Consider the following 15819-nt stretch of genomic DNA (forward strand, 5'->3'; position numbering starts at 1 on the left):
ATCAACACACCTGTCCTTTTGATTATGCTTTCATAGGCTCCTAAAATAATGTTTATACTATTTCTTCGCCCTTTTGTTATTCAATAGCAAAACCTTAACACAATGTGGACACATTACCATGTGGCGGTGTTTTGGGAGCAACGGCGAGTATACTTTAATAAAAATATAAACGTAACAACCAACTTCATATCATTACGATAACAAGTGAAAAACCTTTAGTCTTGTCACATTGAAACACAATTAAAACAGAATGCGACATTGTAAAGATAAAGGATTGCATTGCAGAGGAACGTTGTTAGAAAGTTTTAATATGTGTTTTATTGCTATGAATGACTTTAAGATGTGAAAGTACATTTCTACGATGTTTTGGCTGTAAGCGGAACTTTAAAACGACATCCGACGGACATGTATTAGAGACGGACCGGAAACGGTGTGAGGTTACTCAAATCGTCTGAAGTGTTGCACCTGGTAAGTGCTCAGCGACTTTTCCTATCGTGGTTCTTTTACAAGTTTACATATCCTTCAGCCAACGTCTTGTTTCTAGTTCTGCGTTTCACATTCTATAACCCGCAAACCAAATCGTCCAAGCGAAACAGTTAATTTTGAGGATTATTTTAGTGTGTAGATCCGGTGGCGCGAGTCTCCAGAAGCCACATTGCTGCTCTGACGTTAATTCCGTATTTACATGTTTGGCTCGTAATCGTGTCTGACTTCTGACCCTCAAACAAAACCTCATATAACTAAACACCCGCAGTCCAAGCAAACTTCATTCTGAAATCTCCACATTTTATTGCTAACGTTACTTTGTGTGCTTCTTAACAAACGACTCATCTTGTGCCAAACTTGGTATATAACATCAGTTTATCTGCTAAACATAATTTTCAGTCCTCTATCAAAGCAGTTCAATAGAATACAATGAAAGAGATGAAAGACTGGCAGCGGCCGGACGTGGAATTGAGGACCCCCAGGAAACCATTGCTCTGACCCTTTAAGATCAAGTCCTGTTTGATCACGTTCAACATTAGGAAGTATTTTTCTATGAAGTCTTCACTGAGCCTAAAAGTGGCTGTTCTGTGATCTGTATCAACACTGTCAGAAATTCTTTTAGGGATCAAAGAATCTTTGTGCAGTTACAAGTCATCGTTATTGAAATAATTATTAATAAATCCCACCTCAGTTTAATAGAAACTATGCTTTCAAATCACAGCCTGAATCAGCAAAATACATTCACCAACTCTTTAATATGTGTTCTTTAATAATAATTAATCTTTAATATATTCAGATAAAATGTGTGTATGAGATGACATGTAATCAGTTACTCCGCAGTGGTCTGAATTTGAATAGAAAATTAGTTCAGAATAAATTGTATTTCAGTCCACATCCAGACCAAATTCATCTCTTGGCTATGTGGGGTCTACAGGTGGGTAGTGATGTAGATTGTGGTGCTGGTAAACTGTCTCCTTCATAGTGAGTCATTTCTAATCTGTTGCCATCCTCTCAATTAGGGGTTCACCTAACAATTATTTTCTTTACTGATTACATTCCACAATTAAAGTGGCCTTTTTGTTACTATTTGTGCTTGAGAAAATTACTGCACCAGTTGGTTTTTACTTTTCTTTTTTGTAGCAATCGACTTAAGGACTTGACTCTATATAATTTAGAGTAGAAAACAATTTGGTTTTTAGCATGTTATACTGTAGCCCACACCTCCTTCATTCTTAGTGATTTTGGTGTCTTCTTGTTGTTGATGTTGTTCAGGTCACTCGTGTAAAAGTCGTCTGTCCCTCCGTCTTAGACCGGTTTGTGCCACACAGAGAAGATGTTGAGAAGCGCCTCAGCTCAGGTGAGAAGCCTAAATAACACTATGGATGTGTTTTATTTTTATTCAGAGGCACCTATGAATGAAAAAGATTGAGCAATCTTGATGTTTGATCCTTTAGTCCAGGAGAATATATTTTCAATGTCAAGTGTGTGTGTCGTTGATAATTATCAAGGAGTCCTTCTATGAGATGGGTAATATATTCAGGCATACCATCATTCATTGAAAAATAAAGACCTTCTTTGGGTTTTGAGTATGTTTTATCAGTTCTAGTTGTTTTAATGCCTCAGCACCAACAAAAGCTGTGTGTGTTCTTGGACTGTTCCTTTATCCAAGCGATCGTTTGTTCATCCAATTTATGCACAGAATATCTCCGGAATGCCTTGAGAGAACCCCTTCAAATTTGGCACAAGTGTTCCTTTGGACTCCAGAATGAACTGATTTACTTTTTGGAAGTCCAAGGTCATGGTCACTGTGATCTCATATACTTTCCATGCTTGTAAACACGAAATCACTGTAACACCTTGATGGAGTTTTTTTATTAATTTGGCACCACCAGGAGTCAAGGATGAACTAATTAGGTTTTTGGTTGAGGTCAAAGTCACATTGAACTCACGCCCATCCCGTTCTTAACAGTGGCATATCTCAGAAGAGTTTGGAATGAATTTTATTACACCTGGCAAAAACTTCCACTGGAAATTATGAATAGATTTGTGTATGAGTCTGTGAGGACATGCAGGTAAACTCGAGTAATGTTTAATTGTTTGGTGAACTTCTCTTTCCTTCAGATATTCAGACAGGTGGTGAGACATATGAGCACAGACACCAGCCTCATCCTAGAAAGATGTAAGTGAAGTTAGTGTGTTGTATATTTAACAGTGTGTAGACATTAGTCGAACTTAAAAAACAATTTGTGTCTTTGTTTCAGCGATAAACCGTGTTCAACTGTTGGGTCGAGTTGGCCAGGATCCTGTGATGAGACAAGTGGAGGGTCGTAACCCCGTCACCATCTTCTCATTAGCAACAAATGAAATGTGGCGCTCAGGAGAAGGAGAAATGACATCAACAGGTACAGTGTCATTGCCTTTCAGCTCCCATGAGTTCAGAGTCGCCACGGTGGATCATTGTCCACATGTTGATTTGGCACAGTTTTTACACCGGATGCCCCTCCTGAGTCAACCCTCCCCAATTTGGACCGGCCTTGGACCGGCACTGCACAGCTGGGGAGGGGACCTATAGCTGGGACTGCCTTACCAACTGAGCTACAGCCGCCCCCAAAACATTAGGAAATACCTAAAGATCATAAATTGTGATTTGGTTGTAATGACTATTCTGACCCAGTCTGTTTCATTGTGGGAGAAGATAAAGAAAAGTGTGCTGTTGTTTTGTGCTGTAAAATGACACGTTTACTGCAAAGCTGATTCTTGTGCTGCCATTTTCCAGGTGACATCAGTCAGAAGACAACGTGGCATCGTGTGTCAGTGTTCAAACCTGGTCTGAGAGACGTGGCCTATCAGTACGTCAAGAAAGGGTATGATCTACTGGTGTGCTGAACGGGCAAAGGACAAGATCATCAATAGGCTACATGACGGTTCCCAGATGTTCCCGCCCAGATTTGAATGAGGAACAGTTTTAGTTATTTGTTTAGCTATGCAAAATGTATGTTTTCAGCACGCTCCAAGCAGCCTTTTCACTAAAACTAGCAAGGGCACGCTGACCGTTCTGCGACTACTCAGCCCTATACGCACCATTCAGTCATGACAACGTGTATTGTTGTTGTCTCTGATTGGTGTAAATGGTAGAGAAATGTGTTCTCTCCAGTAAAAATCTACCTGGGAGAATCAGGTTTTTCTAAACCTCTACCAATGATTGTAACTGGGTGAGTAGAGGGAGTAAATGTCAAGAACTAAATATATAAATGATAAAAGGCTGCTGAAGTTTGAATACTTCAACTTTAACGTTTAACGTTTTAAAATGTTGAGGTGGAAAACTGACCTTGTTTGACCTGTTTCTCAGTAGAACAGGGACAGTGTAGAAATCCCATCTAACTTGTAGACAGCAGACCAAATATGGATGAATGCGGAGTGTAGAACAGGTCTTAGGCATAGTTGTAAACCCATTTGATTTAATTCCATCAGATGATGAAATTGATTTCAGAGGCTGATCCCTAGTGTCTCTTTTTTAGGTCCAGGATACTGGTGGAGGGGAAACTGGATTATGGAGAGTACGTGGACAAGAACCAAGTTAGGCGTCAGGCCACCACCATCATCGCAGGTCAGATAACAGACATGCACTTGCACACAGACGCCTTCAGCATGACTTCTTAAAAAAACCCGCCTCTGTCTCCTCAGACAACATCGTCTTCCTGAGTGACAACGTACGAGACAGAACCTGAAGGACTCTTCATCTGTTTTCAATAGAGCAACTTTTTTATTTTATATTTTTTTTTGTATTTTCTCCACACAAAAGAATAAGGAACTGAATTCCACCAAGTGAAGGAACTGAGTGTACAGATTAAGCTGTGAAACTCCACGCTGATCAAGTTTGACAGTGGCGCCTCCTGCTGTTGGAAAACACGAGTAGCAGAAGAGGCCCCACTCTTGTAGTACTCTATAAGTGTAGGACTGAATATTATTCTGATTGTATTAGTTGTACATAACCCTGACAGAGATACACTTAATGCAAAGTTTTATGGTTCATGCACGAGTTTAAGGGATCAAAATGCACTGAAATAATTCTGTAATCAATCCAATTCCATTCAAAATGCTTCTTAACCATGAAGTTTTGGACTCAAGTACAAGGTTTTGAACAGTTCTGTTAAAAGCATCTCTGAGACAAATTATAAAAGTTTTTCTTTACTAATTCGGTTTCACTCTCACTCACATGGTTGGAATACTTCTCAACTTTTCACCAGGTAAAACCAAGGCATCTTCAAACTGACATTTTTAATTTTCAGCTCAATGTAACAATTAAGTATTGAAGAAAATGCTGTACTTTCTAATCTGAACACAACTGGGGGGAAATATGCATGAAAAACTCATGAGAAACGTCACTAAATATTGGAACCTTTCAACTCACACACTTCAGCTTTGATAAAGATGTTTAACTCAGAACCACAAATCTAAATATCTCTTTCTAAGCTTTAAAGAAAGGATAGTTGGTGGATTGTTTAATTCAACTGCTTCCTCTCTCAACTGCAAGATGGCGCTGGTTTTAACTAATACAATGTCAAGTCAGTGTGAGAACCTGTTAACCTCAATTGTTGCAACAAATGAGCACATTGCTTCAGACGTGATTACAACCTCTAGGTAGCTGTCTTTTGTAAGGGACCTCCAAGTCAAAAAACATTATTTAAAAACTGACCTACTGGATTTAAAAGAGCTTTCATTTGTATATAATGAGCATTTTAAGTCTGTGTCACGTGCTAGTATCAGCTATGTTTCTGCACTTTTCTTCAAGCAAATTTCTCATGATTTAAGGTTGTTCAGCTGCAGTCTGTAGTGAAACTCTGGACAAAAGAACATTAGGATCCAATTTCAGAGGAAGCACCTTCGATTAAACTTTGTTTCCCCTGATTTTTGTTTTCTTCTTTCGGTTGCTGAATTGAGCACGGTTCAAAGGATACATACATTATTGCATTGACAGTGTGAATCAGTTTATCTGTTACATTTAATAATGTTTTCTGCCCTGTCACTCTTGTCAGTTGTTATCGCTCTTGTCTGTTTTTTAATTTCCTTCCTCCTCAGTGACTGCTTGCTTTCAGTTCACTGTGGTTGGTTAATGTCTCTGTAATGTTTTATGTTCACTCCCTACAGTAGGAATACATAGCTTTTTGTGAGAATTGTTTCCTGAATTCACTTAAGAAGATCTTAATAGTTCATGAAAGGGGAAAAACTTTGTAAACTATTAAAAACAAGCTTGGAAAAAAAAAAGAAAAATGTATTAAAAATATTAAACAATCGTAGTACGGCGTGTTTTTAACTAGTATTTTTCAAATGATGGAATATTTGCACAGCTTTTGGTTCATTTTCGTATTTTGATTGAGTCGTTTTCTTCCAGGAGGGGCGGGCGTTAAGGCAAAGGGATTCTTGGCCTAACGTGATTGGGCGCGGGAGTTCTACAAGTCTTGTGTCATTTGCTGCGTTGCTTGTCTGTTACAGGATGTTTGGGGAAGAGCAGCGGGGGCTTTAACAGAGAGGAACCTGATTGGTCAGCTAAGTTCATGTGGGCGGGGCTGTGAGTTGTAGGGAAGCCTCTGACTTTGACGTTGACTGAGCCTGGAAATGAGTGATGAGGGATTTTGATTAAAAATAAATACAAATAATATCCATGACTTTCAGGGTAACAATTCACAGCTTTCCCTCGGGTAAACGTTAAATGTCAAACAATAGTCCTTTACAATGAACAGTGTTTAGTTCCATTTTAATAATCCTCTTGTTACATTCTTTGAACACTAAGACCGCTTATCCAAAATTTAGACTGAAAACGGAGCTTTAGTTTTTAATCTTCACTTTTGACCCAAAGGTGGGTTTTATTTTGAAGATCCACCTAAGGAAGCATGTTTTTCTAACGTTAATATTGACGGACACATCTGGAAAGGGTGAGTTACGACACATTTGACATTTTATGTCTAATGTATTCAATTGTTTTTGTAGTTCATCAATAATTCGCCATGAATGTTAGCGAATGTATTATTCTTCAGTGTTACTGTTCGTGTGTCTCCGCCCCATAAATTCCTGTGTGTCTGGCGAGGAGGAGGAGGAGGAGGAGGAGTAGAGAAAAGGAAAGAGGGGCTGCTGAGAGCTGTGGACCCTGAACCAGAGAAGAGATGATAAACAACAACAAGTCTGTGCCTGAATCGGACTCCTGCAGCTCTCTGACACTTTTATCCCGGTGCCTCTAAACCAACGGGACACGTTTCCCATTGACTTTTAGTTATTTTTGTTCCTCATCTCGCACAACTTGTTGGGAACTTTTTTTTTTGGAGGGGGGGAGTTGGAGTTTGGTTTCCAGTCTGATCACTGTAACAAACCCTCGGCTGACTTTCGCTGCTATAGGAGATACAAACTGCATCGAGGCCGACAAGGAGCGAGTCATGGAAATCCTGGACAGCGGCGAAGCGTTTCTACACTGGGACAGGAACCTCAGCGAGCTGTCTGAGACCGGGGAGATCGACTGTGATCTGCACACCAATGTAAGTCATGGATCCGGGATGGATGGAGTGTGTGGGGAAAGGGAAATGTGTGTGTATGTGTGATCGATTAAGACCTGGTGATCAGCTCTGCAGCCTTACGGTGGCAAATAGTCACTTTAATATGACGGGATTTTTTTTTTTTAATCAGGAGGGGGAGGATTGTGTGTGTGTGTGTGTGTGTGTGTGTGTGTGTGCGCGCGGTGCCCTGCTCTCCATTTACAACTTGAGCCCTGGGGTCCAGGATGCAGGATTCTTAGGCTGGTTTTTCTCCTCTTTTGCTTTAAGGACATTTTAGCAACTTTGTGACAACATCTTGAAAATGACAAACACGTGACTGTATTATATAAAGAATACTTAAAGGATCCAGCACCGGGGAGAGATACAGTAGAAGGCAAACCTCACCTGAACTCAGTTTAGACTCGGACTAAAGTCACAAGCTCTATCTAATGATGTTTTTTTTCTTAATTAACAGTGCAACACTGAAATATATTGATCGATATGAGTAGGCTTTCAGGCTATCCTGGGAGTTCAGCTTTTTATCTTCAAATATTTTTCATTTTTGCACACTTTTTTCCATATTATATTATTATTATAAACAAACTGGGCACCAATAAACGGATTTCTTTCATCCATCAGTTTATTAAAGCTCAGTATAATAATGTATCAGCATCAGACAAAATAGGCAAGTTTGATTTACATTAATATTTGATTTTGTTTAATTTCTTTTATCATAGTTACACTGAAGAAGCGGGGAATAGAGAATATTTGCTCTAAAAACCTTAAACTGTAAATATAGATCATGCTTGGAATATTTCAGGGCCTGTTACCAGTTCTCTCAGGATCTTCATTTTCCCACCTGCAAAACTTTATAATAAATGTAGAAAAAGGAGCTGTTGTCTAATTAGCTTTACGTTAAAGGTTGACTGTCATTTTGGATTTAAAAGAGAGTCACAAAAGTTACATAAAAAAGAATCATTCATTATTAAAAAAACTTGAGCTCAGGAGGCAGATGAAGTGTTAAACGATGGCTGAACCTACTGCACTCTCTCCTGGCGAAGGCTCCTGAGCCATGACAGTATATGGGTTGGTTCTGGTGGTTTTAAAGATGCCTGAGTGCACAGAGTGCACCAAAATAGACAATTCTTGTAATCATCTTTCATAAAGCCAAATTATATTTATTATTTTGTAAAATTAAATGAAGCATGGGTTTGTGGAACATCCACTAATGTTGTGAATTAAGTCAAAGAAGCACAAACACACACATCATGCTTTTAAATGCATCATTTCAAACTGAACTTATTGCATCTCATTTCCAGCTCCAGCTTCCCCAAGTTTGTGTGCACTGGGAGCTAATTAAAGTCTAACTGGTTGCAGTGGTGGTTACATCACAGAGCGACCAGGGGAAAATGGCTGTTTGAAGAATAGTTGACTGATGTTGGACTCATTAGTATCTCTAAGACATAAACACAGGCAGAACATTGTTATTAATATACGAGAAAAAGGAGCAAAGATGAGCTGGGATGTCACTTTACATGTAAATAAACTATATCAGAGCTTTGTTTTAGCGTCTCCACGAGTTGACTTTTTGATGCATGCAAAGTCAGAAAGCTCCCACTTCATTTCGTTTTCGTCAGATTACTTTAAAAATTGTGTTCAATGAATCAACAAACTGCTTCAGCGCAGCTTCAAGAATTGATGGTATCAAGAGTTTTAACGAGTATGAGCGTAAGATGTGAAACTAATTGACCTACTTGCATGCAAAAAAAGACCTTAGCATTAGAACCCTGTCTCTTAGAAAAGACCTCTGCAGGTTTTGTATCTGTGGCAAGACATTTCTTCCAGAGGATGCTTCTTATTGGGAATTAATAGAATAAAAACTACAACATTCTTATTAGTTTTGTTTACACACATTTTGAGTTTGAGAATTTAAAATTGAAGTGTCAAATCTGCATCTTGTGCAAGGTTACTTACCATGAATATTCATGGTGAGAAAAGAAAAATTGAGCAATAACCAGCAGAATTCAGTAGAAATACAGTAGATAAAACACACACACACACACACACACACACACACACACACACACACACACACACACACACACACACACTTACTTCCTAAGTACAGCATAGCCTGCTTTAAAATGGCCTTTTGCAGTTATGTAACTTGAAGTTCCACCCCTAACGCGTTTCTGGGTATCACTGTGGGCCAAGAAGAGAGTGTGTGTTAGATGGAGAGAGTGAGACAGATGCTGTGTGTGCATTTGTGTGTGTGTGTATGTGCGAGTGTGTGAAGGCAATGGGAGGAGCAGCTGGGTTTACATGGAGAAATCCAGCTGGTTTGCAGGATGGGAATCAGACACCACAGCAACCAAGTGAGCCCAAAACAACACACACAAACACACACACACACACACACACACACACACACACACACACACACACACACACACACACACACACACACACACTTTTGCATTTACCTCGTCTAGGAAAAACCTGCAGACAGGTAAAGACTTGCTGTTAAAGCTTCAAAGAGTATTCTTGCTGTGAATGTAGGTGCTTTAAAAGAGACCCGAGGCTACAGAAACAGAAGAAATTAATGCACCAGCTGCTGAATCATGCATCAGTTGAGAATTTAAATTCAACCCAGCAGAATTTCCAAATACAACGATGCGTGATGTGTCAGCACCATTAGGCTCTAGAGGAAAAACAGAAGAGTGACACTGTCCCCCACAATATCTACAATAAACGTGCACGTGTCCTTAATGCAGCAGGTTATTACATCCAACAGTAACGAGGTTTAGTGAGGAAACAAAGTTGGTGAAGTAGCGAACCACGTTGCTTTTGAACCTTAACGTAGCTGAACCACACATGGGTGGAAGATGCAAACAAAACGAAACACTGCTCTAATACTATCCAAACATGCTCACTGCCATTTATCCCGGATATGCTAAAGACAGTCGAGCAGAGTGTCTGACAGGCCGGAAATCCGATCTTCCAGAAGCAGGACTTGTACAGCTCAGGTGTTAGTAGGTAGGTGTTCTGGGTGGGGGGGGTGTACTGAATGTGAAGTTAATGGTCTCTGCTGGCATTGGACAGTTATTTTCTGATGCACAGATGTTCTTTAATTTTGTCCTGATTGTGAATTAGTCAGGGGGTTTGGGGCTAAAATCACATCACGTCTCCTTTAAGTTTAATAGTGATGCTGGGAGGATGGTGTGGACCTTCTCCTCAGGTAGGGAAACAGCGTACAGGTGTGTATGTTTAGGTTGCATGTAGCTGATCTGCTCTCTTTCTTTTTTGAGGAGGCTTCACTGAGCTTTAAAAAGGTGACCTTTTTCCAAAACACTCACACTGTGCACAGAGCCCAGACTGTGCTATGAAGAGGTGAATATTCTATGGATAGTGTGTGTGTGTGTGTGTGTGTGGAGTCTTGTTCATGAATGTGAACAAGACTGTAGTGTTTGAAACTCAGGCAGCTTTAGAAACAGACTGCAGTCTTTGTTTCTCGGGTCTCACTTTCTCTGTCTCAGGGGGGTTTGTTGACATCAGATTCCTCACCACGGCGTAAACCCTCTTAGTAGGTAGCGTGTGTGGGATCCTGACCCTCGACGGCTGTTCCTCTCATCAGCCGCCCTTCCCTCCCATCTCGGCCTCTTTCCCCTTTTCGACCAACAAGAACTTGTTGCGAGTGCTGAACTGGTGCTGGAGCCAGGTCGGACCTGGTTGTGAACCTGTTAAGAACCGTGTTGCTTTTCCACACGCTAGAGAGCAACTGTGGGGCGGCACGGCGGTGGAGTGGTTAGCGCTGCTGCCTCACAGAGTCTCTGGCCTTTCCTTTCCCTATACTTAGGGACTCCGGTTTCTCCCACAGTCCAAACACATGCATGTTAGTTAGTAGGTGACTGCAAACTGCCTGTAGGATCCTTCCAGCTGTGAGGCGGAGTCACTAACTTATTTTGTTGACCACAGTAGCCCCACCCCCAGCCCCTGACAAGAGCGGCTCTCAGTTTTACACCCTTAAAGATTTGGTGTACTCTAGAACCAGTTTTCCTGGCTGAGGGCCAGTTATTGCACTGGTTCTAAAGTAGACATGGGCCCTGAACCAGCCCTCCAACCAGCTTTTGTCACAATCAAGTTCCTCTGGTTTTAAGATAATAGGACGGCATCAGGTATGAAGGTGGAGACGTGCTTTGACGTTGTAGTGAGGTGAAAAGTTATTTACGATTTGACTGTATGACGTGAGGGAATATTTTACAGAAATTCAAAGTGATAAAGGGCTGAAAAACAGTTGTAGTTGATTATTTGAGAATGTACAACTTTATTGTGTTTATTGTGGAACTGACAGATCTTGTTGGATGAGTTGTGGCAACTGTATTGCATTCATAATTTAACACTGTCAGCCATACACACTGTGCCATGAATAGGCATCGGTTGATGGACAGCTGGAGGCATCTTCTAGATAAAATATATTTTCAAATATTAATAAAATATAAATTCCACACCAGCATGAAATGGAACTCAAATACAATACACTTGTGTTTCCTCGTACACATTCCATGGCTGCATGTGGCGTGATGAATCCATCGCCATTCAATGATATTACTGCTACTACTACTGATGATGATGATGATGAATAATACAGATTTATTGAGCTTATTACAAAGTGCTTCACACAAGCATAGAACATAAGTAACATAATTAGTACCAAATGAGGCTGACATCTTGTTGGCAAATGTATTGTTGTCATTCCCGTTTGCGTGAAAATATGAAAGTGAGGCCTGTGCTGTGCGTGCAGCAGGCGTGATGTACAGGTGGAAAGCTCTTGGGAATGTGTGGAGCAAATACACACTTTTTATTTGCATGTTGTGATCTTCCGCTCTCCACAAGTACAACGTGTGCTGAGCAGCAAGCATGAAGGAGTGCGTGGAATGCTATTTAAGTTTGGGCTCTCTCTCTCTTTCTTTCTCGCTGTCTGTGTCCCGAACTCTCTGAGAGCCTCTGAATTTCTGCCTGTCTCTGTTTAGCACATCTGAAACTGTCAGTAAGGGCACAGCTATGATTCTGACTTATTCTCACTCAAAATTCTTGCTGCACAACAGTTAAAGGTTGCAAATATATATCAGTGGGACATTTGGACTTAGGCCACATCAGTGTTATATGAATATAACAAAATTCATCTCTGTCGAGAAATGTGACACCAGCTATAATCCTGCACTTTTATCATAATACGTGACGAGTCAGGATACAGTAATTTATTCACACACACAGAGTCAAGGGCAAACAGCTTGATCCATGTGCTCACAGTGCAGAGCCTGTTCTCCTTCGGGGCAGGGCATCCAGCTCGCCGGTGGCCTCGCTCCATCGCCCTGTGAATGGCCCATGTGTCTGCTGTAACACGAGAGTCAGTGAGTGGGACGCGTCGGTCATTCAGGACATCATGACACACACACACACACACACTCTTATAGCAGCCCTGTTTTCTATCAGGAATCAATAAATGATGACATAACTTGACAAGGAGTCACATTTTATTGCCCATCAAAGGTCAAAGTGTCTCCACCGTTTGTACACCGAGCGACACACACGCTCAAGATTTGAATATGAGTCCAGGCTCTTTTATCTGTCACTCATTTTTCTGTGTCAGCTGGAATGTGCGTATGATGATGAGGATGAAGAAGCACCCTGTGTTATTATTACAGGTGTGGTGCCGGATCTTCAGGTTGGTCTGTGAGAAACCGAGATCAGAGTTATGAAAGGAAGTCAGTTAATTATATTGGAGCAGGTGCATTCTTAACTAAACTAAAGTCAAATCAAGAGTAGTGCAGGTTTCACATATATTTTCTTTATTTAGCCTATGAAATGTGTTATTATGGTGGAAAAAGGTGCTCGGTAATGTTTGCTAATTTGTCCCACTAATAGTCTGAAACTTTAAAATTAATTTAATTAATTAATCAATTAATTAATTAATTACATTTCAATTAACAAGTGAAATAAGGAAAAACGTTTGTCGACTTTTCTAGTTATTCCAGCTCTAGTAAAATAATTAAAAAGCGGCGACCTGGTTTTGGAAGTGATTGTTTCTAATGATTATTTTTCTTGTCGGAAGAGGCAGTAACATTGAGAGTACATTTCCTTCCATCGCTCTGTGGAAATTAAAGATGCAAGAGAACAACAGATAAAATAAGAGTGTGACATTAAAGCAACAGTTTGTGTCATACAGTGCACGTGGGCTTGAGAATGGATTTCGCTGTTCTTTAAATTGTCAATTTATTGTTTATGTTTATTGGTTCCTGACAGAAAAACAGCAGTTGGTGCATCTGAGGCCGTTATCCGGGTGGAGGAACTACATATTTACACATATAAACAAAAATAGATGAAGATGCAGATCATGTGATATTAACAGGCGTAATTGGTCCTTTAGAGACAAATAACTAATGAAAATGATTTATTTACTTTTATGGAAAAATGTCTGAGATTTGAGGAGCTCGTCCTGACAGACGGGAATCTTGTGTTTGAAACGTGCACAACTATGATTTGCAAAAAGTTTCATTTGGTCCACGAAGTGTTATTGTTATGACCTGTTTCTTTAAATATGCGTTACCACACTTTCCGCTTATGGATGTGATTTGCATGAGACACCGATGGGCCAGTGGAGCTTTGCTTTATCTGCCTCGCTGAGATTGAAGCTGTAGAGAGTGACAGTAACTTAACACATGGGGAGCACATGGATCTTTTTTTTCTCTCCCTCTCTCTTCTTCAAATCTGATGCAACTTCAGTCCTAACTTTGAAAGTGGACCCAGAGACGAAGAGCAAAGCAAAGGTAGTAATCAGTGTGTGAGCGATCATTATGGAAAATCCACAGGAGACTCTCTTCTCTGAGGCAAAGCTAAATTTAACCCCCTGTCTGTGTGTTTGCCTCCTTCTGTCCCCCACTTGTTTGCTTCAGGGGAAAGGTTTTAAGTGTGTGTGTGTGTGTATGTGTGTGTGTGTGGTTAGCAGGGTGTGGGTTTAAAATACCTCTACACCCAGCCCTAAACTGAGCCTGGAAGCAGTTTACTATAATAGCAGCTTGGTGACATGCAGCAAACTGGCCTTTCTTTCCTTCCTCCTTTCTGGGTTTTGTCGTTTCAGACGACATTCCATCCCATTCATCTTATAGACATTTTAGAGCTGCACAATCCACAAAGCTTAATTTAAACTTGCTGCAGGATACTAATTATTTTCAGTTATTACACACCAAAGTCCCTGAAGGCTGTAAACTGCTTCTTAAACAGTGTGAGCTGCAACATGTGCAACTCTGATTTCTTTTTTATGGATCATGCAGCTGGAATCCTGCCTCATGGGTTACAGTGTGCATTCAAGAAGGACTTAAGACACAAACGTCTCCATCTGGTGTCTAGTTAGCCTTCTACCTCCAAGTCCAGCCCTCCATCTCCTCCTCCTCCTCCTGGATGAGCTTAGAGTTAGGACAAGTCTGCTCCTGTCCGAAATGCCAGAAATGTCTTCTGTTCTCTGCATATTTGAGAACCAAGGGGAAGTTTGTCTGTCTGTCACTGTTCAGTGTGTCTTTCAGCTGTTATCCCATTTTTTTACTTTTATTTTGTCAGTGTTGACTATTTTATATGATTGTACTTGATTTTCTTTTTATTTTATATGTACCTGCTCCACCATGTACACACTTGGTAATGAATGGGAGCAGGAGGGGTGAAGAAGTTCACTCGCTAAACAGCTGGCGAGGTGTGTGTGTGTGTGTGTGTGTGTGTGTGTGTGTGTGTGTGTGTGTGTGTGTGTATGTGTTGACCCAGTTTTTACCGAGCACACAGAGGATGAGAGCAGGATGAGTGAAGTAGAAATTACATCTGTGTTTGTGTTTGCATTAAACAGAGTCTCCTAGAACATCTGACAGCTGCATTGGAGCAACTGGGGTCTAAATAGTGATTTGGTGATGTTTTGTGAATCTGCAATGTTATAAATACCTTTTGATACGCTTTGAGTTATGTTTACATTTAGTCTTACTCACACGCCCTTGAGGTCTGACTAACAGAATCTTACTTTGGTTTACATCCATGGTCACAGTTTTATTCTTTGCTGCCTTTGTTGTCATGTAGCTCAGGAGGTGACCACCAATCCCAGGGTTGTTGGTTCGATTCCTGGCTCCTCCTGTCTCACGTGCAGGCCAGTGTGTGTGTGTGTCTGTATAATTGTTAGTGCAAAAGGATGAATGAGAAGCAGTGTAAAGTGCTCTGGGTACCGACAAGCTTGAGGGGCAGTATGTAAGTTCAGGCCATTTACTATTTACTACAGCTGAGCACCAGCAGCAGTAAATCAGACATTTACTGTGGAGTAGTGCTGTGTGCACGTTTGCATGCTGACTACTTTGAGCAGTCAGAGGGGCAAATCTACCCATTGCAGGGTTTGATGAGCAGCTGCCCCTGAGCACTCCAAACCAGCCCCGCCCGACTTTTGAGTTCCTAAAGCTGTAATTTTAAGATGGAGTGATAAAAATGTCAAAAAGCAGTTTAAATCGCTGAAACTTTAACAATAAAAACCTTTAGAAATTATTGACTGGTTTTACTGTGTGCTTCATGTTGGATAGTATTGTCTGAAAGTTTCGGCTGCAATCAGACAGCTGACGTAGTTACAGAAGAAGAAAGTTGCTTCTCCACAGGACAGTGTTGTTTCAACCACAACAGGTCAACAATGTCAGCTGCATGCAGAGGTGGAGAAAGTAAGTAAGTACTCAGAATATTTCCTTAAGTTGCACTAGATCTAAAAGATCTAAAGTCCTGCATTCAAAATGTC

The 15819-nt window shown here is 40.6% G+C and overlaps 2 protein-coding genes across 6 annotated transcripts in view; both read left to right on the top strand.

Annotated features, from left to right (window-relative positions):
* The first annotated feature begins 348 nt into the window (after positions 1-348).
* On the top strand, positions 349-5783 carry ssbp1 (single-stranded DNA binding protein 1). Its single transcript, XM_067491195.1, has 7 exons — positions 349-468; positions 1759-1843; positions 2608-2665; positions 2748-2888; positions 3263-3350; positions 4005-4093; positions 4171-5783. The coding sequence occupies exons 2-7, from the start codon at positions 1820-1822 to the stop codon at positions 4212-4214; spliced, it is 444 nt and encodes a 147-aa protein (XP_067347296.1). The 5' UTR covers positions 349-468; positions 1759-1819; the 3' UTR covers positions 4215-5783.
* A 319-nt stretch (positions 5784-6102) lies between these two features.
* creb3l2 (cAMP responsive element binding protein 3-like 2) overlaps positions 6103-15819 on the top strand; it is a 30988-nt gene continuing 21271 nt past the window's right edge. For 2 of the 5 annotated variants that reach the window (XM_067491189.1, XM_067491190.1), the window contains exon 1: positions 13715-13837. In XM_067491189.1, the coding sequence (XP_067347290.1) occupies positions 13730-13837 (108 nt within the window). In that variant the 5' untranslated portion in view covers positions 13715-13729. Of the gene's footprint in view, positions 6420-6521; positions 7014-13714; positions 13838-15819 lie in introns of those variants that run through there. The other 3 variants (XM_067491191.1, XM_067491192.1, XM_067491193.1) reach the window with 3 other exon arrangements.

The sequence above is a fragment of the Channa argus genome, chromosome 21, assembly GCF_033026475.1.
Source record: "Channa argus isolate prfri chromosome 21, Channa argus male v1.0, whole genome shotgun sequence".
In the NCBI taxonomy this organism is placed as follows: Eukaryota; Metazoa; Chordata; class Actinopteri; order Anabantiformes; family Channidae; genus Channa; species Channa argus.